The sequence below is a fragment of the Aquarana catesbeiana genome, linkage group LG02 (genome assembly GCF_042186555.1).
Source record: "Aquarana catesbeiana isolate 2022-GZ linkage group LG02, ASM4218655v1, whole genome shotgun sequence".
NCBI lineage: Eukaryota > Metazoa > Chordata > Amphibia > Anura > Ranidae > Aquarana > Aquarana catesbeiana.
The window spans coordinates 137,818,624-137,842,338 of record NC_133325.1 but is presented as its reverse complement, the minus strand read 5'-3'; the positions used below and the strand labels follow the sequence as shown (position 1 = coordinate 137,842,338).

General features: G+C 43.6%; 1 protein-coding gene across 6 annotated transcripts in view; it reads left to right on the top strand.

Moving 5' to 3' along the window:
• The window catches only part of LOC141127244 (hydroperoxide isomerase ALOXE3-like), a 226,972-nt gene that overhangs the window by 105,182 nt on the left and 98,075 nt on the right, over positions 1-23,715 (top strand). For 5 of the 6 annotated variants that reach the window (XM_073613510.1, XM_073613515.1, XM_073613512.1 and 2 more), the window contains one exon: positions 4,204-4,407. The exons of the other annotated variant lie outside the window; for it this stretch is intronic. In XM_073613510.1, the coding sequence (XP_073469611.1) occupies positions 4,204-4,407 (204 nt within the window). The remainder of the gene's footprint in view (positions 1-4,203; positions 4,408-23,715) is intronic. 6 annotated transcript variants of the gene reach the window in all.

Below are 23,715 nucleotides of genomic sequence, written 5' to 3'. Positions count from 1 at the left end.
CGATCAGGAAAGGGGGTGGGGACGAGCGAGCGCCCCCTCCTTAACCGTACCAGGCCGCATGCCCTTAACATGGGGGGTGGATGCTTTGGGGAAGGGGGCGCCCTGCGGCCCCCCACCCTAAAGCACCTTGTCCCCATGTTGATGAGGACAAGGGCCTCTTCCTGACAACCCTGGCCGCTGGTTGTCGGGGTCTATGGGCAGGGGGCTTATCGGAATCCGGGAGCCCCCTTTAATAAGGGGCCCCCAGATCCCGACCCCTGCCCTATGTGAATGAGTATGAGGTACATCATACCCCTACCCATTCACCTGGGGAAACAAAGTGTCAATAAAAAAACACACTACACAGGTTTTTAAAGTAATTTATTAGGCAGCTCCGGGGGTCTTCTTCCGACTTCGGGGGTCTCTTCCGTACCCCATACTCATTCACATAGGGCGGGGGGGCCGGGATCTGGGGGCCCCCTTATTAAAGGGGGTTCCCAGATTCCGATAAGCGCCCCGCCCGCAGACCCTGACAACCAACGGCCAGGGTTGTCAGGAAGAGGCCCTTGTCCTCATCAACATGGGGACAAGGTGCTTTGGGGTGGGGTCCCCCCTTCCCCAAAGCACCCACCCCCCATGTTGAGGGCATGCCACCTGGTACAGTTCAGGAGGGGGGGCTCGCTCGTCCCCACCCCCTTTCCTGACCGGCCGGGCTGCGTGCACCGATAAGGGTCTGGTATGGATTTTGGGGGGTCCCCACACCATTTTTTTCGGCGTAGGGGGTTCCCCTTAAAATCCATACCAGACCTAAGGAACATTGTCACCTCCCTCTCGCGCTCGCTGCAATAGGAAAATGTGTTTTTCCTATTGCAGCGAGCGCGAGATGCATATCACCCTGTCGCCGAGACCCAATGCGATAGGATCGCACTGGAAACATTCTCGCGGGCAGGTGCTATAGCTGCCCTTGTGTCGTATTTGGACCGTCAAACCAGCATACAGACGAATGGGCTTCCCAATAGGAACTGGGTACGGCGGAGTTTCAAATCTAAAGTCTGTCGGATTTTGGAACGAAAAGGTCCGTCGGAAGTCAGATGAAGTCCACACACGGTCGGATTGTCCGACGGATTTGGTCTGTCAGACCAGTCCGGTCAAAAAGTCTGCTCGTGTGTACAGGGCATTATAGGTAGCAATGAATTGTTTGAGAGCGCCCTGTAGTTGCAGTACCTCAAGGAAAGGTTGAGAAAAGCATGATATGTAATCAACAGTTTTAGAACATAACTGATTGACATTAGCTAACATTTCTTCTTTATCAACTTAAAAATTCTGGTGAACCCTCCAAGCTGGTTTAGCCAAGCATTTATCTTGACTGCCGACTTCCTGATCTGGAAAAAATTCTGTCTCTTGCTGTTTTTCAGCCTCCAGAGAAAATGTAATGTCTTGCTGTAACATTATGTTGACAGTCAAAGAGTTACCTGGCAGTCTGAGAAATGTATCAGTTGCTTAGCTCTTTGTGGTTTGTAGAACACAGACTGCTTTCTGTCTCACTTGTTTGAGATGATTTTGACCTAAGCTAAATGATTTCTTGGAGCCATAAAGGATGATTGATATAACTGATCCAGTTGTGGTGAGATAGCTTAAAGAGGTTGTAAACTCCATGTGGAGGGGGGTGGAGGGGTGTCCCTTTCCTCCAATCAGCTCTCACACAGTATAAGTCCAGACTCCCCACCCACCCCTATGTACTGCTGAAAGAGGAAGAAAGATTTTTAATATGATCTGCACATTCCTAAGAGTGTAGAAAGGGGAAGACAGCAGATATACATGTAAAACTTATGTAGGAGGATTTGTTAAATCTCTGTGTATCATTTGAGGCTATTCACGTCGCTGGGTGAGGGTTTACTAGACAAGTGCAGAATGAAAATTTTGTTTTGTTATTTACATAAATTTGTTTAGTTAAATTTGTTTAATCTGTTTAATTTATTTTCGGAATCAGTTTTCAAATCGATTCAAATTTGAATCTGGATCAATTCGAATTTGGATTGATTCGAAAAGTTTTCATTTTCCAATTTTCAAAAGAGAACAAAATAGAATAGAAAATAAAGAAATAGAATAGAAAAAAATAAATAGAAAACAATATAACAGAAAATACAAGAATAGAGTATAATGGAATAGAAAAATATAAAAAAAGAATAGAATTAAATAGAAAGATTATAACCATCTTCTGAAATTCGAAATAGAGTAGAATAGAATTAAAAAAAACAATAGAATAGAAATAATATAATAATTTTCCAAAATTCAAATAGAATCAATTTGAATTTGAATAGAATAGAGTACAATAGAATAGAACACAAAAGTATAGAAAAAAACAACAGAATTGAATAGAATGAATATAACCATCTTCCTATTCTAATCTATTCTTTTCTATTCTATTCAAATTTGAATAGATTCTATTTGAATTTTGGGAAATGGTTAAATTCTTTCTATTCTATATTTTTTTTTTTATTCTTTGTCTGTTTGTTTATTCTATCCCATTCTATTATTTTCTATTCTATTCAAAATTCAAATTTTTGGAAGATGGTTATATTCTTTCTATTCTTTTCTATTTTGGGTTTTTTTTCTATACTATTATCATAAACCGGTGCGATCAGAAATGTGTGGACTGCAATAGGGAAGACCAAAGCGCATGTAAGTAATAATAGTAAGATTTATTAAAAGGATAAGTCATAAACAATAAAACAAACCAGCAAACAACCACGGTGACACAGGAGTAAGATATAATCATAAACTTAATCAAGCCAGGGTCATACACGAGAGATCAATCAGATAGAACAGGGAACAGGATGGGACAGGGAGAGGACAACAGGAGGAAGGGATAAGTCTGCAAGACAGGGGTCCAGGGATGGATGCAGGATTCAGGAACACAGGACACAAGGTACTGGATTCAAGAATACAGGTCACAAGGTACGGATTCAGGATTCAAGATTACAGGTCAGGGCTCAAGGAAAATACCAAGGCAAATGTGTGAGCATCTGCCGGGTATATATACACACAATCAGTCTCAGGTGACGCCTGATTGCAGGAGATGATGTCGGCTCCAGACTACCGGGAGACTCCCGCTGGTGGACACCAGTACTGCTGCCCAAAGATCTGACAGCACCACTAGCAGGTGAAATTTTTCCTGACAACTATTCTATTATTTTCTAATTTATTCTTTTCTATTCTAAGCAAATTCTAATTGATTCTATTTGAAATTTGGGTAATGGTTATATTCCTATTCTATTCTATTTTTTTAAATTCTATTATTTTCTATTATAATCTATTCTATTCTTTTTTTTCTATTCTATTCTTTTCTATTGTATTCAAATTCAAAATGATTCTATTTGAAATTCGAATTTTAGAAGATGGTTATATTCTATTCATTTCTATTATATTCTAGTCTATTCTGTTCTTTTATTTTCTATTCTATTTTGTTCTGTTTACTCTATTATATTCTATTATTTTACCTTCTGTTGTATTCTTTTCTTTTCTATTCGTTTCCTTTGTTTTCTATTTTATTTTAATCTCTTTGGAAAATGGATAACTATTTGAATTCGAAAACTATTTGAAAACTATTTGAATTTGAATTTTGTACAATTTTTTTTACATTATTTTGGATTCGTTTAAATTTGGTACTATTGTAATTTGGATACATTCCAAAAAAAAACAAAAATTCCTCTAAATTTCAATATGGAACGAAACGAACCGCACAGGTCTAGGGTTCACAACCACTTTATTTTGCAGTCTAGTAGCTTGGCAGATTGTGACATAATCCAAATGACATCTTGCAGATTTTAGAAAGCTTTATTCCAAATAACCTGTGCAGATCATAACAGATGAACAGATCATAGCAGATCATAAACACATGAACGTCCGGTAGGTGTCTAGATCCAGCAGAATACAGCATAGGCGATGAATTGAGACTGAAGCATGAAGAAAGGTTGGACTAACTACATAGAGTATACCTTACCTATGGAGTGTGGAGAGGACAAAATTATTCAAAGCAAACAAACAACAATGCATGTGTAACATGATATTTACTAAATTTTCTACAGCTGAAAAATACTTTTAGATGCTTTATATTTAATACTTGGAATCCTATGACTGCTTGTGATTATGGGTAATGATTAGGATTTAGGCAAACCTGTATTGATTTTCCTATCTGTGAACCATACCTCTTCTGAATTTTAGTTATCTCAGACCCCTGGTGAACATACTCCAGTCTTCCTGCCGAGTGACTCAGAATTTGATTGGTTGTTGGCCAAGATCTGGGTTCGCAATTCTGAATTCCAGGTACATCAAATTGACAGTCACCTTCTCCGCACACATTTGTTAGCTGAGGTCTTCTCCACTGCAACCACCAGGCAACTTCCAATGGGGCATCCATTGTATAAGGTGAGATAGTGTATTATGGCATTTTAGGCACTATATAATGTTGCAAAACTGATGTTTGGGACTTTGGGCACTATATGATCCTGCAAAACTTATCTTTGTCACTGTATTAAAATAAAAAAAGTTGAATTTGGAAATAAATTTGGGTTGGTTAATAAGTAGTATCTGCTAACCCTTTGAGCTGTAAATCTTTAGCCCCGAGCCTAGTATATGTGTAGTGTTACCCCTAGAGAAGCCGCTGAATTTTTTTTTGTGGTTTCTTTGTACACTTGAAGATGAAGACACACCTTGGGGTATTTCAAAGAAATTATTAGGCCAAGCATAGCCTAAAACAGTGGTTCTCAACTCCAGTCCTCAGGACCCACCAACAGACCAGATTTTAAGTATTACCTTAGGGAGATGCAGACTAGAATACTGCAATCACTGAGCAGCAAATGATGTCACCTGTGATGCATTTCAGTTATCTTGCAAACCTGGCCTGTTGGTGGGACCTGAGGACCGGAGTTGAGAACCACTGGCCTAAAAGAAGAGAGAATTAGCAAGTGTACTTATACAAACAATCAATAGGACAATGTTACTTTGACAGATATGGTTAAAACACCTGCAGTATTCTATCAGTAATTAACAAAACTAAATTTATTTTACCTAGCAACAGTATGTAAAGACAGTCCTAACTTGCTATAACAGTCCCCATTTTATACCACTGGACAGTGAATGATTACAAAAAAAAAATATTGGCCAGCAAAGTTTGGGCCCTTGAAGAAAGCACAAAAATTCCCAGCAGACAAAAGATTAACTTGTATGATATTGGCCTCTTACCAGACCCAGCACACCCTCTTCTGGGATTCTGGACACATGCTCTGATTTAGCAAAAGTTGAGTTCAAGTTATAAAAGGATAGACGTTGCTGTAATCTCTCGATCCTGCTGAGGCAGTCCTTTTTTTCCCTCAATTATAAGTGGTGGGATTACTCCCTATTACATTCTTTTAATCCAAATGTGCACTGGAGTGTTCCCAAATAAAGAGGAAATAAGGCAACCCCACTGGGACAAAACTATTTTTACAGAACCAAGAAAATTCAGTGGCCAAGAGGCCTCTGATTACAGTAAGTACTCTCCAAACTCCAGACTTTTCCATGTAGGTTTATGAAAAGATCCTCCCTCACAAGCTAGCACCCAACAGTTGTAGCCAGTGGTCCCATACTGATGGTCAGGGGTCTGCTGATTGTCACAGTCACTCACCGCGTCCAGCATGTAAAACATTGATCCTCAGTGTGAGTTCTCAGGATCCAGGTCCCGTTATATGTATCATTGCACAGAGTATGTTGGCAATAGCAATCTCTGGTCAGCACTCTTCTTCTGGGCAGCACAGCATCAGATGGTTCCAGAAACTCTGGCCATACATCACTCTTCCCCATTCACTGCAATCTTGTGGTGCTCTCTTTCAGCTGCAGACCCACCTCCTCTTGCTTTGTTGCATCAGCTAATCACCATTCTCTAGCATTAAATTAGACCCAGCCAAGTTGGCTGCCCCCTGAATTAGGGACAATTCATAAATGTGCATTACAAAGTGGTCTCCTTGAATATGGCTTATGCACTTCTGCATTAATGAATATTCAGTTTAACCCTGTTCACACTGCAGAAGGACAATACAGCAGCAACAAAGAAAGAAGTTCCACAGCAGTTGTCAACTACAGTCCAGGTTATGGACATAGACATGCACTAACTTACTCCAAATAACTGCAAAACTCTCTTTCAAATTGCAATGCCAAGTTAGTCCCACTATTTAAATTTATTTCCAGTAAACTATATCTTTTTTTATAAATTGTATATTTATTAAGTTTTTCATAAGAGAAAATACAGGAATGTAAAAAGACAAGTGAGAGTATGTAGCAAATACAACCATAGAAAAAGCATATAACATATGTTGAAACTGTATAGGTAGGGTAAAAATGCTACCAACAAACATTATCACAGCCTGGCAGTCATGGCATTCGGGTTAAGTTCTGAGCGATCCCATAGTTTCCAAACTTTTGAAAATTGAGAAAGTGAGTCAATTTCTACCGCAGTAAGCTGTTCCATTCTGCGAATCTGCTCCAATATATGGAGTACCTGTGGGAAAGTGGGTAGGGAGGGAGGCAACCATCTTGAGCAGGGGTTCTTAAACTATGGCCCTCCAGTTGTTCAGGAACTACAATTCCCATCATGCCCAGTCAGGACTGTGAATGTCAGAGTTTTACAATGCCTCATGGGACTTGTAGTTCCGCAACAGCTGGAGGGCCGTAGTTTGAAGATCCCTAATCTTGAGGGTATAGCCCTTTTTGCTGCTAGAAGGATAAAGGCAGCTCATTTTTGGGTGTGTCTGGGGATGCCAGAGAACGGTAGGCCCAGAAGATAATGAATCTGGTCCAGAGGGAGAGCAGTGTCAAATAAGTTTTTTAGGTGGGCCTGGATAGAGAGCCAAAATGGTTGAATCAGGGGGCACTCCCAAAAAATGTGGAAATGAGAGCCAATGTCGCCTTGGCATCTCCAACACACCCAGGGGGCCCTGGGGTCATACCTATGCATGATTTCTGGGGTTCTATACCAAAAGAGTCGGCTCCACGCATCGGGACAATTTGAAAACAGCCTCCCATATCTTCTGCTATTGAAGGAGAGGAATGGGTCGTTTAACAGTCTGGGACCATTTCAGCATGTATGGGTGATATGTGTCTGTAAGTGTATACTGAAGGATAGAAGATTGACAGTGTGTGTATGGCCTGGTCTGGCCAATCCAATAGACGAAAAAACAAAGCTAGTGCTCATAGGCACAGCGTAACCACTCAGGATTTTTTTGGACAGACCAGGTGAGTATTTAAAAAGTATTTTTTATTGAAAACATTTAAGAATCTATACAGTAGAAATAATGTATAAAATCAATTGCAGTACAAAAATACAGGCATGAATTTAAATGCCCTATGGTATAAAGGGCTATTGCATGTAGCTATAGGAGATGACGCCTGACATGTTTCAGACCCTAGGTCCTTCTTCATAGGCTGAATGTCATCTAAAGCATATATACATCTATAAAGTAAACATATTTAAACATTAGTATAGTAGTACATTTTGAACATTGATCAACCTAGTGCATAGAATTGAACACCCATGCAAGTACAAGACATAGGCATGGAAAGCTAATACTCACTTGCATGAGGCGATCACCAATGAACCATGAGGGGGACCTGGCAGGGATGGAACTGACCTGCAATGTAGTTGTTACACAGTGGGACAGATGGTAAGCTCTGAGATAACAAGGCACCAAACAACAGAGGGCAGGAACTGGATATGCCCAGTGTGACTGCGAGAACTCCCAATAATAGGAGTAACCACTGTCAGTATAGGGTCGGCAAAAAGTCCAAGTATTTAAAAAGTATTGTTTATTGAAAACATTTAATAATCTATACAGTAGAAATAATGTATAAAATCAATTGCAGTACAAAAAATACAGGCATGAATGTAAATGCCCTATGGTATAAAGGGCTATTGCACGTAGCTATAGAAGATGACGCCTGACATGTTTCAGACCCTAGGTCCTTCTTCATAGGCTGAATGTCATCTAAAGCATACATACATCTATGCTAATGAACTAATGGCTTCCTGTCTGTGGAAGACAAGGAAATATAAAATAGTGGATATATAGTAATAAAGTTCAAATAAGCTAAGTGCTACAATGAAGGGATCAAATCAACCTACCATGTGAGGAAGTAATCACAAGTCTGTTGATCCTGTCAGCCAGACACCTGCAGTGTGATTGCTGGTGCTGGCATGAAGTATAAATAGCCTGTATAGCTAATTGGGACAGCTGAGATGGAGCTTGAAAGCGACCCCACTCAGCTGTGGTCAGTAAGGCAGAGTATTGCACCACGTTGGCCGCAATCAACTGCCTATAAAATACCCCTCACAAGTCTGTTAGTTTGAATAGCCTGTGTGGCTAATTGTAGCAGCTGAGAAGGAGCATGAAAGCAGAGTATTGCACCATGTTGGCTGCAACCATCTACTGCAAAGTTCCCTGATGGGATGGCGTGCGGCACCAGCCCCGCCCCCAGAAAGTCCCGTGTCAACCCGCCATCAGCGCGTGTAGCCCATCCCACTGCGCACCAGGTTGGGACGCAAATAGGAAGGAGCAAAGCCAAAGGCAGAACTCCTATTGGGCATTGAGACACCGTGTCCCACGCTGGTGAGGCGTAGAATCGGAAGTCTCACGCACGCCGAGCAGAAACACATAGCAGCCAGTTCCGCCCCATGTGGTGAATAAAAGAACTATGAAATAATATAATATATGGATGTATCAATCAGGTATATCAGAACTGAGGAGAGAAATGGTGCCACCGAGTGGTCAAAGGTGATCCGCTCAAACATGAGAACCATACAGGAAATTGCATCGCCAATCAGTTTCTGAATGAATCAAAAAACAAACAGAATCCTTTCCCTTTAGTTGGCAGGTGCACAAGATGAAATACTTAGGTATTCACCTTACCCCGAACCCAGCCGCCCTATTTCGTACTAACTTCCTGCCCCTACTGAATACGATTAGGTCGGACTTGCAGAAATGGTCTCAAATAGCTCACTCATGGCTGGGGAGGATTGGAGTTGTGAAGATGAATGTACTGCCCAGGTTGCTGTTTCTGTTCCAAATGATTCCGTTTGGAATACCTGTCAGTTTCTTTACGATAATAAGATCGTTGATTGATAAATATGTATGGAACAGAAGACGACCCAGACTTGCTAGGACCCTCCTCCTTAGACCTAAAAGGGAAGGGGGCTTAGCCCTACCAAACTTTAAAAGGTATTTCTTGGCAATTGTGTTGAATAGAATCTCTGATTGGAGGTACCATAAAGATTCTAAGCTTTGAGTGAACCTGGAAACTGAGCTCAGTGGCTCAGATCTTTTCACACAAATTTGGATCCCTAGGAAACACAGAACCTTTTCTTCAACCACATCACTGCTTACACGCTCCACCCTCATGGTGTGGGACTCGCTGTGTAGGGCGAATAAATGGCTATATAACTCCCCTCTCTTGCCACTGACCGGCCATAACTACTTCCCACCGGGGAACATTGACCTCAAGATTCATGCTTGGAATCTTGGGGCTACGGCTCAACTACATCAAGTAACCACCCCAACGGGTATTGTTCCTTTGGCTACATTAACACGGAGCTCCACAGTGACACCCTTGGACCAGTGGCGATACCGCCAGCTAGCGGCTTTTGTTCACTCTCTCCCAAAACCTATACGGTCCATTTCGGATTTGACACCTATAGAAGCCTCTTTTTCTGAAGACCAACCAGTGGAGAAGCCTGTCTCCCACTTTTACCAAGCACTGCAAACGTTGACTCCCACAAGAGATCCTACTTTCCTAAACAACTGGGAGAAAGATCTCCACAAAGAGTTGTCAACAGCCCAAAAATCCACTATTCTCATAATGTCCCATACCTCCTCTGGGGCTTCTAAAATGGTGGAAGTGTACTATAAACTGCTGACGAGTTGGCACTACACTCCTATGGTGCTTTACAAACACTTTCCTCAAGCATCACCCCTGTGCTGGCGGGGCTGTGGTGAAAGAGCAACACACGCTCATATTTGGTGGTTTTGCACACTTATACGTCCGTATTGGCTGACTATTCTACACTGGGCCAAGGTGATCCAAGGGTTTGAGATCTCCAGTGATCCCTGGATTGTATTGCTACTCTGTACAGCAAACCAGTGGGAACATATAAGAAATCTATAACACCACACCTCCTTAATGCTGCAAAAGCACTTATCCACCGATATTGGAAAAAAACGACCATACCTACACTACACCAATGGCTACTGGAAGTAGACCATACATATTATATGGAAGATCTTACTCTTTCCCTTAGAAATAAATCTGACCTAGCAAAAAAATATGGTCCTGCTGGTTTGCTTTTAAATACACATCCGCCTACGTGGAAATTATGTCTCAACCTAAGTAAAGAAAGCCCGGAGCAATAGTAATAAAATGGATAGGCGCAGGGCGTGCATGACGGTGGGAACAGTGAAATCAACACAGGCAGAGGGGTGGTTTATGGAGCTGAGGGGGAGGGGCTGGAGGAGCTCATAAAAGGTGACTCAGCCTTGGATGAGTCACCAAAGCGTGGGGGGAAAGTTCTTGGGAGCACAGCAGCATGGCAGAGGTGGAGAGAATTCTGGCCCAGCTAAGGGAGGAGGCAGCGGTTCGGGGTTCAGAGTGGCTACAGGACGCATTAGGGACAGCTTTGCAGTGCCCTGTGTCAATGGCAAGTGCGGGTGGGAGGAGCGGCACGCGGGCACGCAAGTCTAGGCCACCGGAGCATTTTTCACCAGAGCATCAGGATTTAGCGGCAGCCGGGGGGTAGCTGGGAGGGACCCCCGGCGGGCCCACTGGCGAAATGGGTGACGCGGACAGAAATTGGCAGTCCAGGGTGGACACCCGCCCGCCAAACTAGATCATTCAGGGGACAGCAAGAGAGAGACAGGGCCGCATTGAGGCCTACCAGGCGCGGAGACTCTGAGAGCACGGGCCCCGCCCCCAGGATGTCAGCAAGTGAGACAGTTTACATGCAGAGGAGCTCTACTGATGGGGTCCCCGGGCCTTCAATTGCCTCGGCAGGGGACCAACAAGGGATCGATCGGGGGCATGGGGAGATGGCGGCAAGGAGAGCTGAAGCTAGCAGGACCGAGGTACCCCACACCTGTCCTGGCAAGGCTGTCCAGAAGTCTGTGAGTGGACATGCTGCGCGGAGGAGGGGGAGGATGTCTGAGGCAACAACGGCCATCAGGCCTGGCAGGCTTTCGGATGAAGAAGAGGAAGATCTGGGTCTGAGTGTGACGGGGGGCTTATCCGGGTCGGAAGAGGTGGAGGACCCCCTTTCCGGGAGAACAGCTGCGGGGGAATGCAGACGGTCGGCTGATGGGGCAACACCTATGTAGCCTGGTAAGTCACTTTTAATTGTACCTGATTTGGGTTTGCCAGGGAGCACAGGGCCTAGGTGTAGGTCGGATGTTTTGACAGCCAGTGAGGGGGCGGGGGAGGCCACCGGGGGGGCTGTGGGGTTATTGGGCTTCTTGGAAGGTATAAAGGAGCTGGTACAGAAGTTTGAAAATGCGGAAAAGGCTGTCGTTGGGCCGGCATCTGCCTGGGTCCCACCAGCAGGGGGAACCGGGGAGGGCGTTGCGTCAGGAGTAGGTGTGGGGGCACCAGCAGTTACGGCGGCGGTTACTTTGCCAGCCTCGGAGGAAACGGTGACCAGTGTTCCGCAGGGGACGGGCAAGACGGCTGTGGTAAGTGAGACTGCAGTGCGGCAAGACATAATTAGGATAGCTGATGCAGCAAAATGTGAAGTCTATGTTTGCTATGAAGGCCATTAGGAGCTCACCTGAAGCAGGAAGTTCGGGAGAAGCTGTGGAAAGGTGAGTATGTGGATATTTTTTCACTACTACCATTGGAAAAGTTCAATCTAGACAGAGTAAAACTGGATGATTCTAAGAAGGAGAACGAGGAGAAGAGAAGATACAGGTTGATCCCGAGGACATTTGCCAATTGGCTGCAGGCATTTGCCATTATGGCAAGTGTCATTGGGGAAAAGCAACCCGAACACTGTTCAGGGCTTTTCTGTTACCAGGATTCGATAGGGGAGGCTTATAGGGTTTATGGTGATATAGCGTGGCTGAGATATGACGAGCAGTTCCGTCAGTGGAGAGCGGTTCGTCCAGAGCTGCGATGGGACCACAAAGATATAAGCTTATGGATGCGCCTGATGACGACTGCGCAGGCGCCGAATCAGTTTTTTCAGGGGGGAGGGGGGCGGTGGACCTTTCTATAGGGAAACAAAAAAGGGGTTTGTTGGCAATACAATACAGGGACATGCAAGTTCGGAGGTACGTGTAGGTACAAACACGAGTGTTCAGGGTGCGGTGGAGCTCACCTGGCATTCAGATGTTTCAAGCAAGGAAAAGGCCGTGCCGGGGAGGCTGGACACAAGAGGGAGGACCCCGGTGAAGGTGGAAAGGATGCGTCCGTTTCTCAGTAGGTATCCGGATAAAAAAGCAGCGCATTTACTGGAGGAGGGTTTCACAGTAGGATTTAGAATTCCTTGTACATTGGAGGTTGTTCCTCCCATATCTCCCAATTTGCGGTCAGCCTTGCAACATCCAGATGTGGTTTCCGAGAAACTACGAAAGGAGGTTGCATTGGGGAGAATGGGGGGTCCTTTCCCATCGGCGCCTTTGGCCGATCTGGTGGTGTCACCATGGGGGTAGTGCCTAAAAAGGAACCCAATAAATTCAGACTCATTCATCACCTGTCCTTTCCAAAAGGTGGGTCGGTGAATGATGCCATAGATCATTCATAGACATATACATATGTCATAGACATATACGTCATTTGATGCTGCTGTAGGGTGGGTGCGCCGTTACAGGAAAGGAGCCTTGATGGCAAAGGCGGATGTGGAATTGGCTTTTCGGCTATTACCAGTTCACCCTGACAGTTTCCGGTTGCTGGGGTGTCATTGGGACGATGAATTTTACGTCGACCAGTGCTTACCGATAGGTTGCTCTATATCGTGTGCGATATTTGAGCAGTTCAGCTCTCTGGGTAGTACGGGATGTGTCGGGTGTGAATTCGATAATTCATTACTTGGACGATTTCTTGTGCATAGAGCCGGCTTCTTCCAGAACTTGCGCGGTGCTTTTGGCAATGTTAGAGCACATTGTGGACAGGTTTGGCATTCCATTGGCGGCTGAAAAAATGGAGGGACCTAGTACGGTCATCACGTTCCTAGGCATTGTCCTGGATTCAGATGCGATGGAATGCAGGTTACCGGAGGATAAGTTGGCGGACTTGAAAAAGAAAATTGCAGGGCTGATCGGATTGCGTAAAGTACAACTGCGTTTGCTGCAATCGGTGTTGGGCAATTTTGCGTGCCGTATCTTACCTATGGGGAGGGTGTTCAGTTGCAGACTGGCGGCGAGTAAGGGCGGCATAAAGTCCCAAGCCACTTTGTGCGATTGGTCAAAACACACTTGAGGGTATGGCATACCTTTTTGGAATCATTCAACGGCCGAGCGATATGGATGTCGGGGCCTTTTAGCAATTTTGACCTGGAACTTTTCACGGATCCACAGGTTTTGGGGCCTTTTTCCAAGGACAATGGAGCGCAGGTCCTTGGCCATGGGAATGGATCAAAGCGGGTTTCACTAAGAATCTGGTGCTGCTGGAATTATTTCTGGTGATACTAGCGGTGTAGTTGTGTGGAGCATCGTTCAGGGATCTGAAGGTGCGTTTCCATAGGGACAATTTGGGGGTGGTGCAGGTAATCAATAGAAATACGGCATCTTCTCCGCCGGTTATTAGATTACTTCAACATTTGGTTTTGAGATGTTTGCAACTGAATGTTTTCATTCATGCTGTCCACCTACCGGGTGTGGAAAATGTAATAGCTGATGCCTTATCTCGCTTCCAGTGGGACAGGTTCTGAGAGTTGGTGCTGGATTCGGAGCAGCAAGGGGTACTGTGTCCCGAGTGGTTGTGGGGGATAGCATTGGCTTCATCGCTGGATGGATAAAGTGGTCAGTAAGTGGGGCTACGTGGTCAGCATACACAAAGGTATGGCGGGATTGGCTGGCGTTTGTGCAAGGGGTGGGCGAAGAGCCGACTGGACAGGTAGTGCGGTTACTCGTTCTATACTACATCGCAAGAAAGATGAAAGAGGGTGTGTCCGCCTCTGTGATAAATGCGCAGCTGGCGGGTTTAGCTTTCTTGTTCAAATTACAAGGGCTGTCCAATTTCACAAAGGATTTTTGGGTACGGCAAGCTGTAAAAGGTTATTGGCGATCGGTGGTCCGAAAGAATACCAGGAGGCCTGTGACCTTTGAGATTATTCTGGGTATTGTAGCCAGGTTGGGGGGAGTGTGTTCCTCTGAATATGAAGTTAACTTGTTCAAAGTAGAGTTTTTGTTGGCGTTCTTTGGGGCGTTTAGGATTGGGGAATTGGTCAGTCCTTCAAAGAAGGTACATGGGGGGCTGGGGAGTCAGGAGATGACCTGTGGAGATGAAGGTGCATCATTGTGGTTACGGAGATCGAAGAAAGACCAAGCTGGAAAAGGGAGGTTGGTACAGGTGTATCCAATTCCGAGTTCACCTCTGTGCCTGGTGGGGGTGGTAAGGGTTTTCTTGGTGGTTCGCCCGGTGGTGCAGGGCGCCTTTCTGGTACATGAAGACGTAACCCCTATGTCGCGATTTCAGTTTGTGGCAGTTTTTAGAAAATGCCTAAGGGTGTTGGGGTTGGAGGATAAAGCATTTTCATCTCACTCGTTTAGGATAGTGGCCGCTACAGAGGCAGCCAGATAGGGGATGGATGTAGAAGCAGTAAAACGCATTGGGTGGTGGGAATCTAGTAGGTTCCAGTCATATGTTTGGCCCCACTTGGTGGTGGGTTTGTAATGTAGTAGTGTGGGTAGTGAATTTTCAGTTTGCCAGGGTATAGTGTTTGAATAATAGTGGTCATGGTGTGATGTTTTTGTTTTCTTCTAATTTCAGGTTCGTGGCAGGACTGGTCTGGATAATGGGCCATTCCTATGTGTGCTGGGGGGCCCAGAGGGGGGACGTACAATATGAGGGCAGGCAGTTGGGTTTTGATAGGAGGGAAGCCTGTATCAGATGGTTGGGAGTCCCGGGAATGTTGTGGGGTAGGTTAGTCTCAGAGTTGCAGCGTTATGCAGCTAGGGACAGGCCGCCTGATGTTTTAATCCTGCACGTAGGCGGCAATGATTTGGGGGTTAGATCAATGGTGGACATCACGCGAGACATCAAGTTTGATGTGTGGCGTTTAATGGAGGAATTTCCTGATATGGTCATTGTCTGGTTGGACATGGTGGCTCGTACGACATGGAGGATGGCCAGGTCAGTGGAGGGTGTTAACTGGGCCCGGAGGAAGATCAACAGAGAGGTGAGCAAGTTCATGGTGAGGAATGGGGGATTGGCTATACGACACTTGGAATTGGAGTTTGAGACTTGGAATATTTGAGGAAGGATGGTGTGCATCTGAATGATGTGCATATAAACATGTGGGTGTTGGGCCTTCAGGACGGAATACAGCAGGCCCTTCGGGTGTGGAGGGGCATCCAAGGGTAAGGTGGTTTACTCTTGGATGCTGTGGTGGGCCTTGGTCTGTGCAGGGGAAGGAAGATGTCAGAAGTAAAGTTCGGGAACTATCGTTGGTATGGGTCCTGATGGTGGTTTCCAGTTAACGGAGGTTAGCCGGGAAGTGATAATGGGGGCACTGCGGCCAGTGGTAGTCTCTGAGCCAGCTTGCCGGCTTGAGGCATGGTTAATACACTTGAGAGGGACCGCAGTGTAATATGGTTATTGACACAGATGGTAACGAAGTTTCCTGCTCAGACCAACGCTAGAAAAATTTATGGTTGAATAACAGATGTTTTTTACTTGTATGTTTTTCTATGTTTATTTGAAGAGAGTTATATATTTGTTAAATAAATGTAGGCTGCTACGGCCTTTGTTACCCCAATCTTGGTGTGGTCTCGATTAATATGAGTAAGGTAATTTGGTGGGGGTTATGTTGTTTTTTGGGTGTAAGAACATCTGTTATACAACAGTCAAGAAAGCCCGGAGCAATAGTAATGAAATGGATAGGCGCAGGGCGCGCATGACAGTGAAATCAACACAGGCAGAGGGGTGGTTTATGGAGCAGAGGGGAAGGGGCTGGAGGAGCTCATAAAAGGTGACTCCGCCTTGGATGAGTCACCAAAGCGTGGGGGAAAGTTCCTGCCCACCCTCCCTAGTGGTGTGGACTGTTTTATTTTTTGCAGAATGTTGTTTTACTTTTTCCTGACAGGTTCTGGTGGATGGGTTGTCGTGGCAGCGGAGGGCATTGGTCTGTGCAGGGGAAGGAAGATGTCAGAAGTAAGAGTTCGGGAATTATCATTAGTATGGGTCCTGATGGTGTTTTCCGGTTAACGGACGTTAGCCAGGAAGTGATAATGGGGGCACTGCGGCCAGTGGTAGTCTCTGAGCCAGTTTGTCGGCTTCAGGCATGGTTAATACACTTGAGAGAGACCGCAGTGTAATATGGTTATTGACACAGATGGTTACGAAGATTCCTACTCAGAAATTTATGGTTGAATAACAGATGTTTTTTACTTTTATGTTTTTCTATGTTTATTTGAAGAGAGTTATATATTTGTTAAATAAATGTAGGCTGCTACGGCCTTTGTTACCCCAACCTTGGTGCGGTCTCAGTTAATATGAGTAAGATATTTAGATGGGGGTTATGTTGTTTTTTGGGTGTAAGCACATCTGTTATACAACAATCATGTGTTTTTGGCTGTTTATATTGCAAAAATGAGATTGGACCGAGGCAGACTCACTTCCTCCCCCTCCCCCCCCGCCTTTTTTCTCCCCATCTTATTCTTTATTTTTACTCTTCTCCTTTCTCTCACTTACATTCTGTTTTCTCAAGATTTTATGCTTAAGTGAAGATATCTTACAGGGAAGATATTGGTGCCTATACCCAGTGTATGGTGAAAACATTTATAATATTGACTAGTTGGTAAGCACTGAATGCCTTGGGCCTCGATATATGATGCTGATAGCATCTGAATATCCATGTGCATATATAATCCTGCATATATGGTTAACTGATTGTCATGCATACTACAAGGTTCATTCGTCAATATGTCTAATTCTTCTCTGTACTGTACATTGTACCTTATACATACTACTTTCTAATAAAAACTAATTAAACAAAAAAACAAAAAGAATAATTGTCAATTAAAGTAAATAGAACAAGACAAAATTGCTGAAGGCAAAAGAAGAAAAGAAGGGAGGAATTACATACATAGTAAACGTTCCCTGTGTGATTCTGTACACAACCGTGTTTTACCATAATGAGAGAGCATGAATAAATACACCCATGGGATATGGGTTGTAGATTAAAGGTCCAGTTCACAAACCCCTGACTGGAATCCTTCCAGGAAGGGTTTGAAGTTAAATGCCTCATTGAGGCCAGGTGGTGAGGTGGCATTGAGGTGGAAAATCCACCTCAATTCACTCTGTAAGAATGCTTTGTTAGAGTCACCACTTCTGGGACTATAAGGAATATGGTCCAAAGCCAGAAAACGCACCCTGGGAGTACTGTCAGGGTGTACCATACGGCAATGTCGACCAATGGGGAGGTCGGAGTCCTTTTTATTGATACTAACAATGTGGCAATAAATTCTTTGCCAAAAAGCTAGGTTGGTTTTTCCAATATAATAACACCCACATTCACATTGCATCAAATAGACTATGCCCAAAGTGCGACAATTCACAAAGTGTCTAGATCTGAATTGTTCGCAATTTGGCAGCACAACCATTTTGGTAGTGTCCATATATTGGCAATAATTGCAATTGCCACATCTAAAAGTGCCAGTCAGTCTTTTTCGGTCATGCCTGTTGGTTTGAAATTCGCTGTGCACGAGTTTATCTTGTAAAGAAGATGCTCGTCGGTATGTGATAAGAGGCTGTGTAGATACATATGGTGTAAGGGTGGTATCCATGCTTAATAAATGCCAATATTTCTGTAATATATTGCTAATTTGTTGGTGTTGTTGGCAATACCTGGTAATAATACGTGTAGGAGGGGATTCTCCAATTGTTTTTTTGAAAAAAGGAGATCCCTTCTATACTTGTTCCTGGCCCTCTTATATGCTTTTTTGAGGATGCCATTCGAGTATCCTCTGGCCCACAATCTCTGGCGAAGTATGCCAGAGTCTCCATGTCGATGGCAACTAATTGTTTGTCACCATCGACGTGGAGGCCCTCCAAAATCTGGAGAATATGTATTGTGTCTTTAGTATAAGAGGATAGGGCCTCCACTAATGGTTGTAATAACCTATCTAGGTATCTGCTTAGGTTGTCTGTAAGACTGTCCCTCCCAGATACAATGGGTCTCCCTGGAGGTTTTAAGACATTCTTGTGCACTTTTGGAAGCGCATGAAAAGTTGCCTCACGTGGGAAATGTGTTTGCACATATTCCCAAGTGTTTTTGTCGATGACATTTTGTTTGTAAGCTTGGTCCACTAGTGCGAGGAATTCATGTACATAACCATCGATCACAGATCTAGGTATGCGCTTGTACCATAGTGGGTTATCCAAGATATCTTGGCACATCTTACATAGTTACATAGTAGGTGAGGTTGAAAAAAGACACAAGTCCATCAAGTCCAACCTATGTGTGATTATGTGTTAGTATTACATTGTATATCCCTGTATGTTGCGGTCATTCAGGTGCTCATCTAATAGTTTCTTGAAGCTATCGATGCTCCCCGCTGAGACCACCGCCTGTGGAAGGGAATTCTACATTCTTGCCGCTCTTGCAGTAAAGAACCCTCTACGTAGTTTAAGGTTAAACCTCTTTTCTTCTCATTTTAATGAGTGGCCACGAGTCTTGTTAAACTCTCTTCTGCGAAAAAGCTTGATTCCTATTGTGGGGTCACCAGTACGGTATTTGTATATTGAAATCATATCCCCTCTCAAGCGTCTCTTCTCCAGAGAGAATAAGTTCAGTGCTCGCAACCTTTCCTCATTACTAAGATCCTCCAGACCCTTTATTAGCTTTGTTGCCCTTCTTTGTACTCGCTCCATTTCCAGTACATCCTTCCTGAGGACTGGTGCCCAGAACTGGACAGCATACTCTAGGTGCGGCCGGACCAGAGTCTTGTAGAGCGGGAGAATTATGGTTTTATCTCTGGAGTTGATCCCCTTTTTAATGCATGCCAATATTCTGTTTGCTTTGTTAGCAGCAGCTTGGCATTGCATGCCATTGCTGAGCCTATCATCTACTAGGACCCCCAGGTCCTTTTCCATCCTAGATTCCCCAGAGGTTCTCCCACCAGTGTATAGATTGCATTCATATTTTTGCCACCCAAATGCATTATTTTACATTTTTCTACATTGAACCTCATTTGCCATGTAGTTGCCCACCCCATTAATTTGTTAAGATCTTTTTGCAAGGTTTACACTCCTGCGGAGAAGTTATTGCCCTGCTTAGCTGCTTATACTGCTTAGTATCGTCTGCAAATACAGAGATTGAACTGTTTATCCCATCCTCCAGGTCATTTATGAACAAATTGAATAGGATTGGTCCCAGCACAGAACCCTGGGGGACCCCACTACCCACCCCTGACCATTCCGAGTACTCCCCATTTATCACCACCCTCTGAACTCGTCCTTGTAGCCAGTTTTCAATCCATGTACTCACCCTATGGTCCATGCCAACGGACCTTATTTTGTACAGTAAATGTTTATAGGGAACTGTGTCAAATGCTTTTGCAAAATCCAGATACACCATGTCTACGGTCCTTCCTATATCTAGCTGGCAACTCACCTCCTCATAGAAGGTTAGTAGATTGGTTTGTCAAGAACGATTCTTCATGAATCCATGCTGATTACTGCTAATCATACCGTTCTCATTACTAAAATCTTGTATATAGTCCCTTATCATCCCCTCCAAGAGTTTACATACTATGTTAGGCTAACTGGCATTACAAAAGCTCCACAATCTGTCCCAGCTCAAACAAATGGACCTAGGCGACAGAAGCATGACCGCCCGACCAATATCTCAAATGATGACATCTGTAATACTGATGTTTCCTCAACTTCACACACTAGAGACCATTCTAAAACTTCACAAAAGACGAAAATTTCTTGCACCCAAAATAGGGCACCATATCAATCTAACACCCCTAGATCTAATTCGCTCCCAGAAACATTGCAACAAAGCGATTTTTTAGATCGCATACGAGCAAAAAACAAAAAAGTCACCAAGAAAGCATCAACAGCCACTCTCACAAACGCAACAAGAATTAAATACTTCCTCACAATCACTAAATATCATCAATCTTTCTGATCACAATTTAACCACCAGTGAGATCCTAGTTTTGGAAAAGGGTCTTACTTTTTGTCCGGTAACACACATCGACAAATTTGAAATTATTAAAGATGTTAATTTGTTTATTCGTAATCTTTTGTTGAAAAGTCTTTGTACTAAGACACATCTGACCGATGGCTCCTCGTATACTGCCACTGAACTCACGGCTTTGCGAGATCTCACTGACCTACTGCAAGAAAATGAGCCCATTGATCTTATAGATTCTATAGATCTCGACAGTATATTGTCTGAGATAGATGGAGTTACTTTAACACCTCTATCACCACAACCTAAAAACATTACTTTGAAAAAAAAGTCAAGTCTTTGCCCTGCACCTAGCACTAACCCCAATGCTGCAACATTTTTAAAGTTAGTTTCAAGGGACATACGTGACTTAAAATATTCGCCCCATGGACATAACAACCTGACATATAATGAACAGATACATTGCAATCATTAAAGGAAAATCCTGCTATAACTACAAAGGCGGTAACATTGTCATTCAGAACAATGGAGATTATGTCAAGATGTGCTATCTTGGATAACCCGCTATGGTACAAGCGCATACCTAGATCTGTGATCGATGGTTATGTACATGAATTCCACGCACTGGTGGACCAAGCTTACAAACAAAATGTCATTGACAAAAACACTTGGGAATATGTGCGAACACCTTTCCCACGTGAGGCGACTTTTTATGCTCTTCCAAAAGTGCACAAGAATGTCTTAAAACCTCCAACCCATATCCCATGGGTGTATTTATTCATGCTTTCTCATTATTTTAAAACACGGTTGTGTACAGAACCACACAGAGTATGTTTACTATGTATGCAATTCCTCCCTATTTCTTTTCCTCTTTTGTCTTCAGCAATTTTGTCTTGTTCTATTTACTTTGACAATTATTCTGTTGGTTTTTTGATTCATTCAGAAACTGATTGGCGATGCGATTTCCTGTATGGTTCTCATGTTTGAGCGGATCACCTTTGACCACTGGGTGGCACCATTTCTCTCCTCGGTTCTGACATACCTGATTGATACATCCATATATTATATTATTTCATAGTTCTTTTATTCACCACACGGGGCGTTACTGGCTGCTATGTGTTCCTGCTTGGCGCGTGTGAGACTTCCGATTCCACACCTCACCAGCGTGGGACACGGTGTCTCAATGCCCAATAGGAGTTCTGCCTTTGGCTTTGCTCCTTCCTATTTGCATCCCAACCTGGAGCGCAGTGGGATGGGCTACATGCCCGCTGATGGCGGGTTGACACGTGACGCAGCCCCGCCCCAGGCGCCGCGCACCATCCCATCAGGGAACTTTACGGCAGATGGTTGCAGCCAACATGGCGCAATACTCTGCCTCATCGGCCATAGCTGAGCAGGGTTGCTTTCATGCTCCTTCTCAGCTGCTACAATTAGCCACACAGGCTATTCAAACTAACAGACTTTTGAAGGGAATTTTTTAGGCAGATGATTGCGGCCAACATGGCGCAATATTCTGCCTTACTGATCACAGCTGAGTGGGGTCGCTTTCAGTAGACATGTGCACACTGAAATATTTTGTTTTGGAATTTCTTTTTCGTCCAAAAAAGGAATTTATATAGTTACTCCCGAAATTTGTTTTTATTTATTTTGTTTCGTTAAAAAATGCATTTGTCCGAAAATCCATAATAATTAAGGTTGAATTTGTCATTGAAGGCTTATGGTGTCTGTCGAATGTTCTAAGAAGATTTGACGGAGCAGCTAAACTGTACGACGCTGCAATCGTACATTTCCGGTCGAATGTTCCGCCTACAAGCTATAGTAAAATTCTAATGTATGACACTAGTAATAATTATATTTATTAATTATGATTACTAGTCAACCAACATTAGAATTCTTCTATAGCCTATGGGCGAAGCATTTGACCATAAATGTCCCTTCGCGGCGACTGCTTCGTCGAATCTTCATGTTGAATTTTTTCTCTCTATGTCGAATAATCTTGGACTAATAGAGTTAAGTTAGGCACATTCAACCTTTTTTGCTATTGTCTCTATAATGTTGAATCTTTTCTCTCTATGTCGAATCTTTTCTCTCTATGTCGAATCTTTTCTCTCTATGTCAAATCTTTTCTCTCTATGTCGAATCTTTCCTCTCTATGTAGAATAATCTTGGACTAATAGAGCTAAAGTTAGGCACATTCGACCACAGGTTCAATGGACACAGATCGCTTTTGTCAGTGTCATGTCGAATCTCCTATCTATATTGAACTGTTGTCACAATGAAAACGAAAATAAAGCATTTGTTTATGTGGGATCTTTCGGTTTTCGGATTCTGCACGTTCGTTATCGTTTGTTAAAACGATAACGAAAATACCCGAAATTCGGACGAAAATGCATTCAGACGAAACGAATGCACATGTCTACTTTCAAGCTCCTTCTCAGCTGTCCCAATTAGCTATACAGGCTATTTAAACTTCCTGCCAGCACCAGCAATCACACTGCTGGTGTCTGGCTGACAGAATTAACGGACTTGTGATTACTTCCTCACATAGTAGGTTGATTTGATCCCTTCATTGTGGCACTTAGCTTTTTTGAACTTTATTACTATATATCCACTATTTTATATTTCTTTGTCTTCCACAGACAGGAAGCCATTAGTTCATTAGCATAGATGTATGTATGCTTTAGATGACATTCAGCCTATGAAGAAGGACCTAGGGTCTGAAACATGTCAGGCGTCATCTTCTATAGCTACGTGCAATAGCCCTTTATACCATAGGGCATTTACATTCATGCCTGTATTTTTTGTACTGCAATTGATTTTATACATTATTTCTATTGTATAGATTATTAAATGTTTTCAATAAACAATACTTTTTAAATACTCACCTGGTCTGTCCTAAAAATCCTGAGGGGTTACGCTGTGCCTATGAGCACTAGGTTTGTTTTTTTGTGTCTGTAAGTAAGGTAGTGTCGTGTAGAAACTTATAGATGTCTGAGATAAGGTGGGTCTGATAAGGTCCTTGAGCACATAAGAATTCAAATGAGGTAGGCTTATCCAAGGTTAAGGTGAGGGACTTATAGACAAAATAGTGTTTAAACTGCAGGTAAGAGTAAAATAATTGCTCTGTGATCTGATGTTTCCTCTGTAATTTATCAAAGGGCAGGAGTGTATAGGTGAGCAGGTGTACTAGGTTTCAAAGCTGAAAGATTCCGGCCTGTGTCCATGGGAGCATTCGGGTATAAGAAAGGCTGTCTGGGATGTCAGGGTTAAACAACACATTTAGTAGGGGTGGGCATAGAGAGGAGAGAGAGAACTGATGGGAGTACTTTTTCCATATTGAGAGGGTGAACAACATCGGGTGT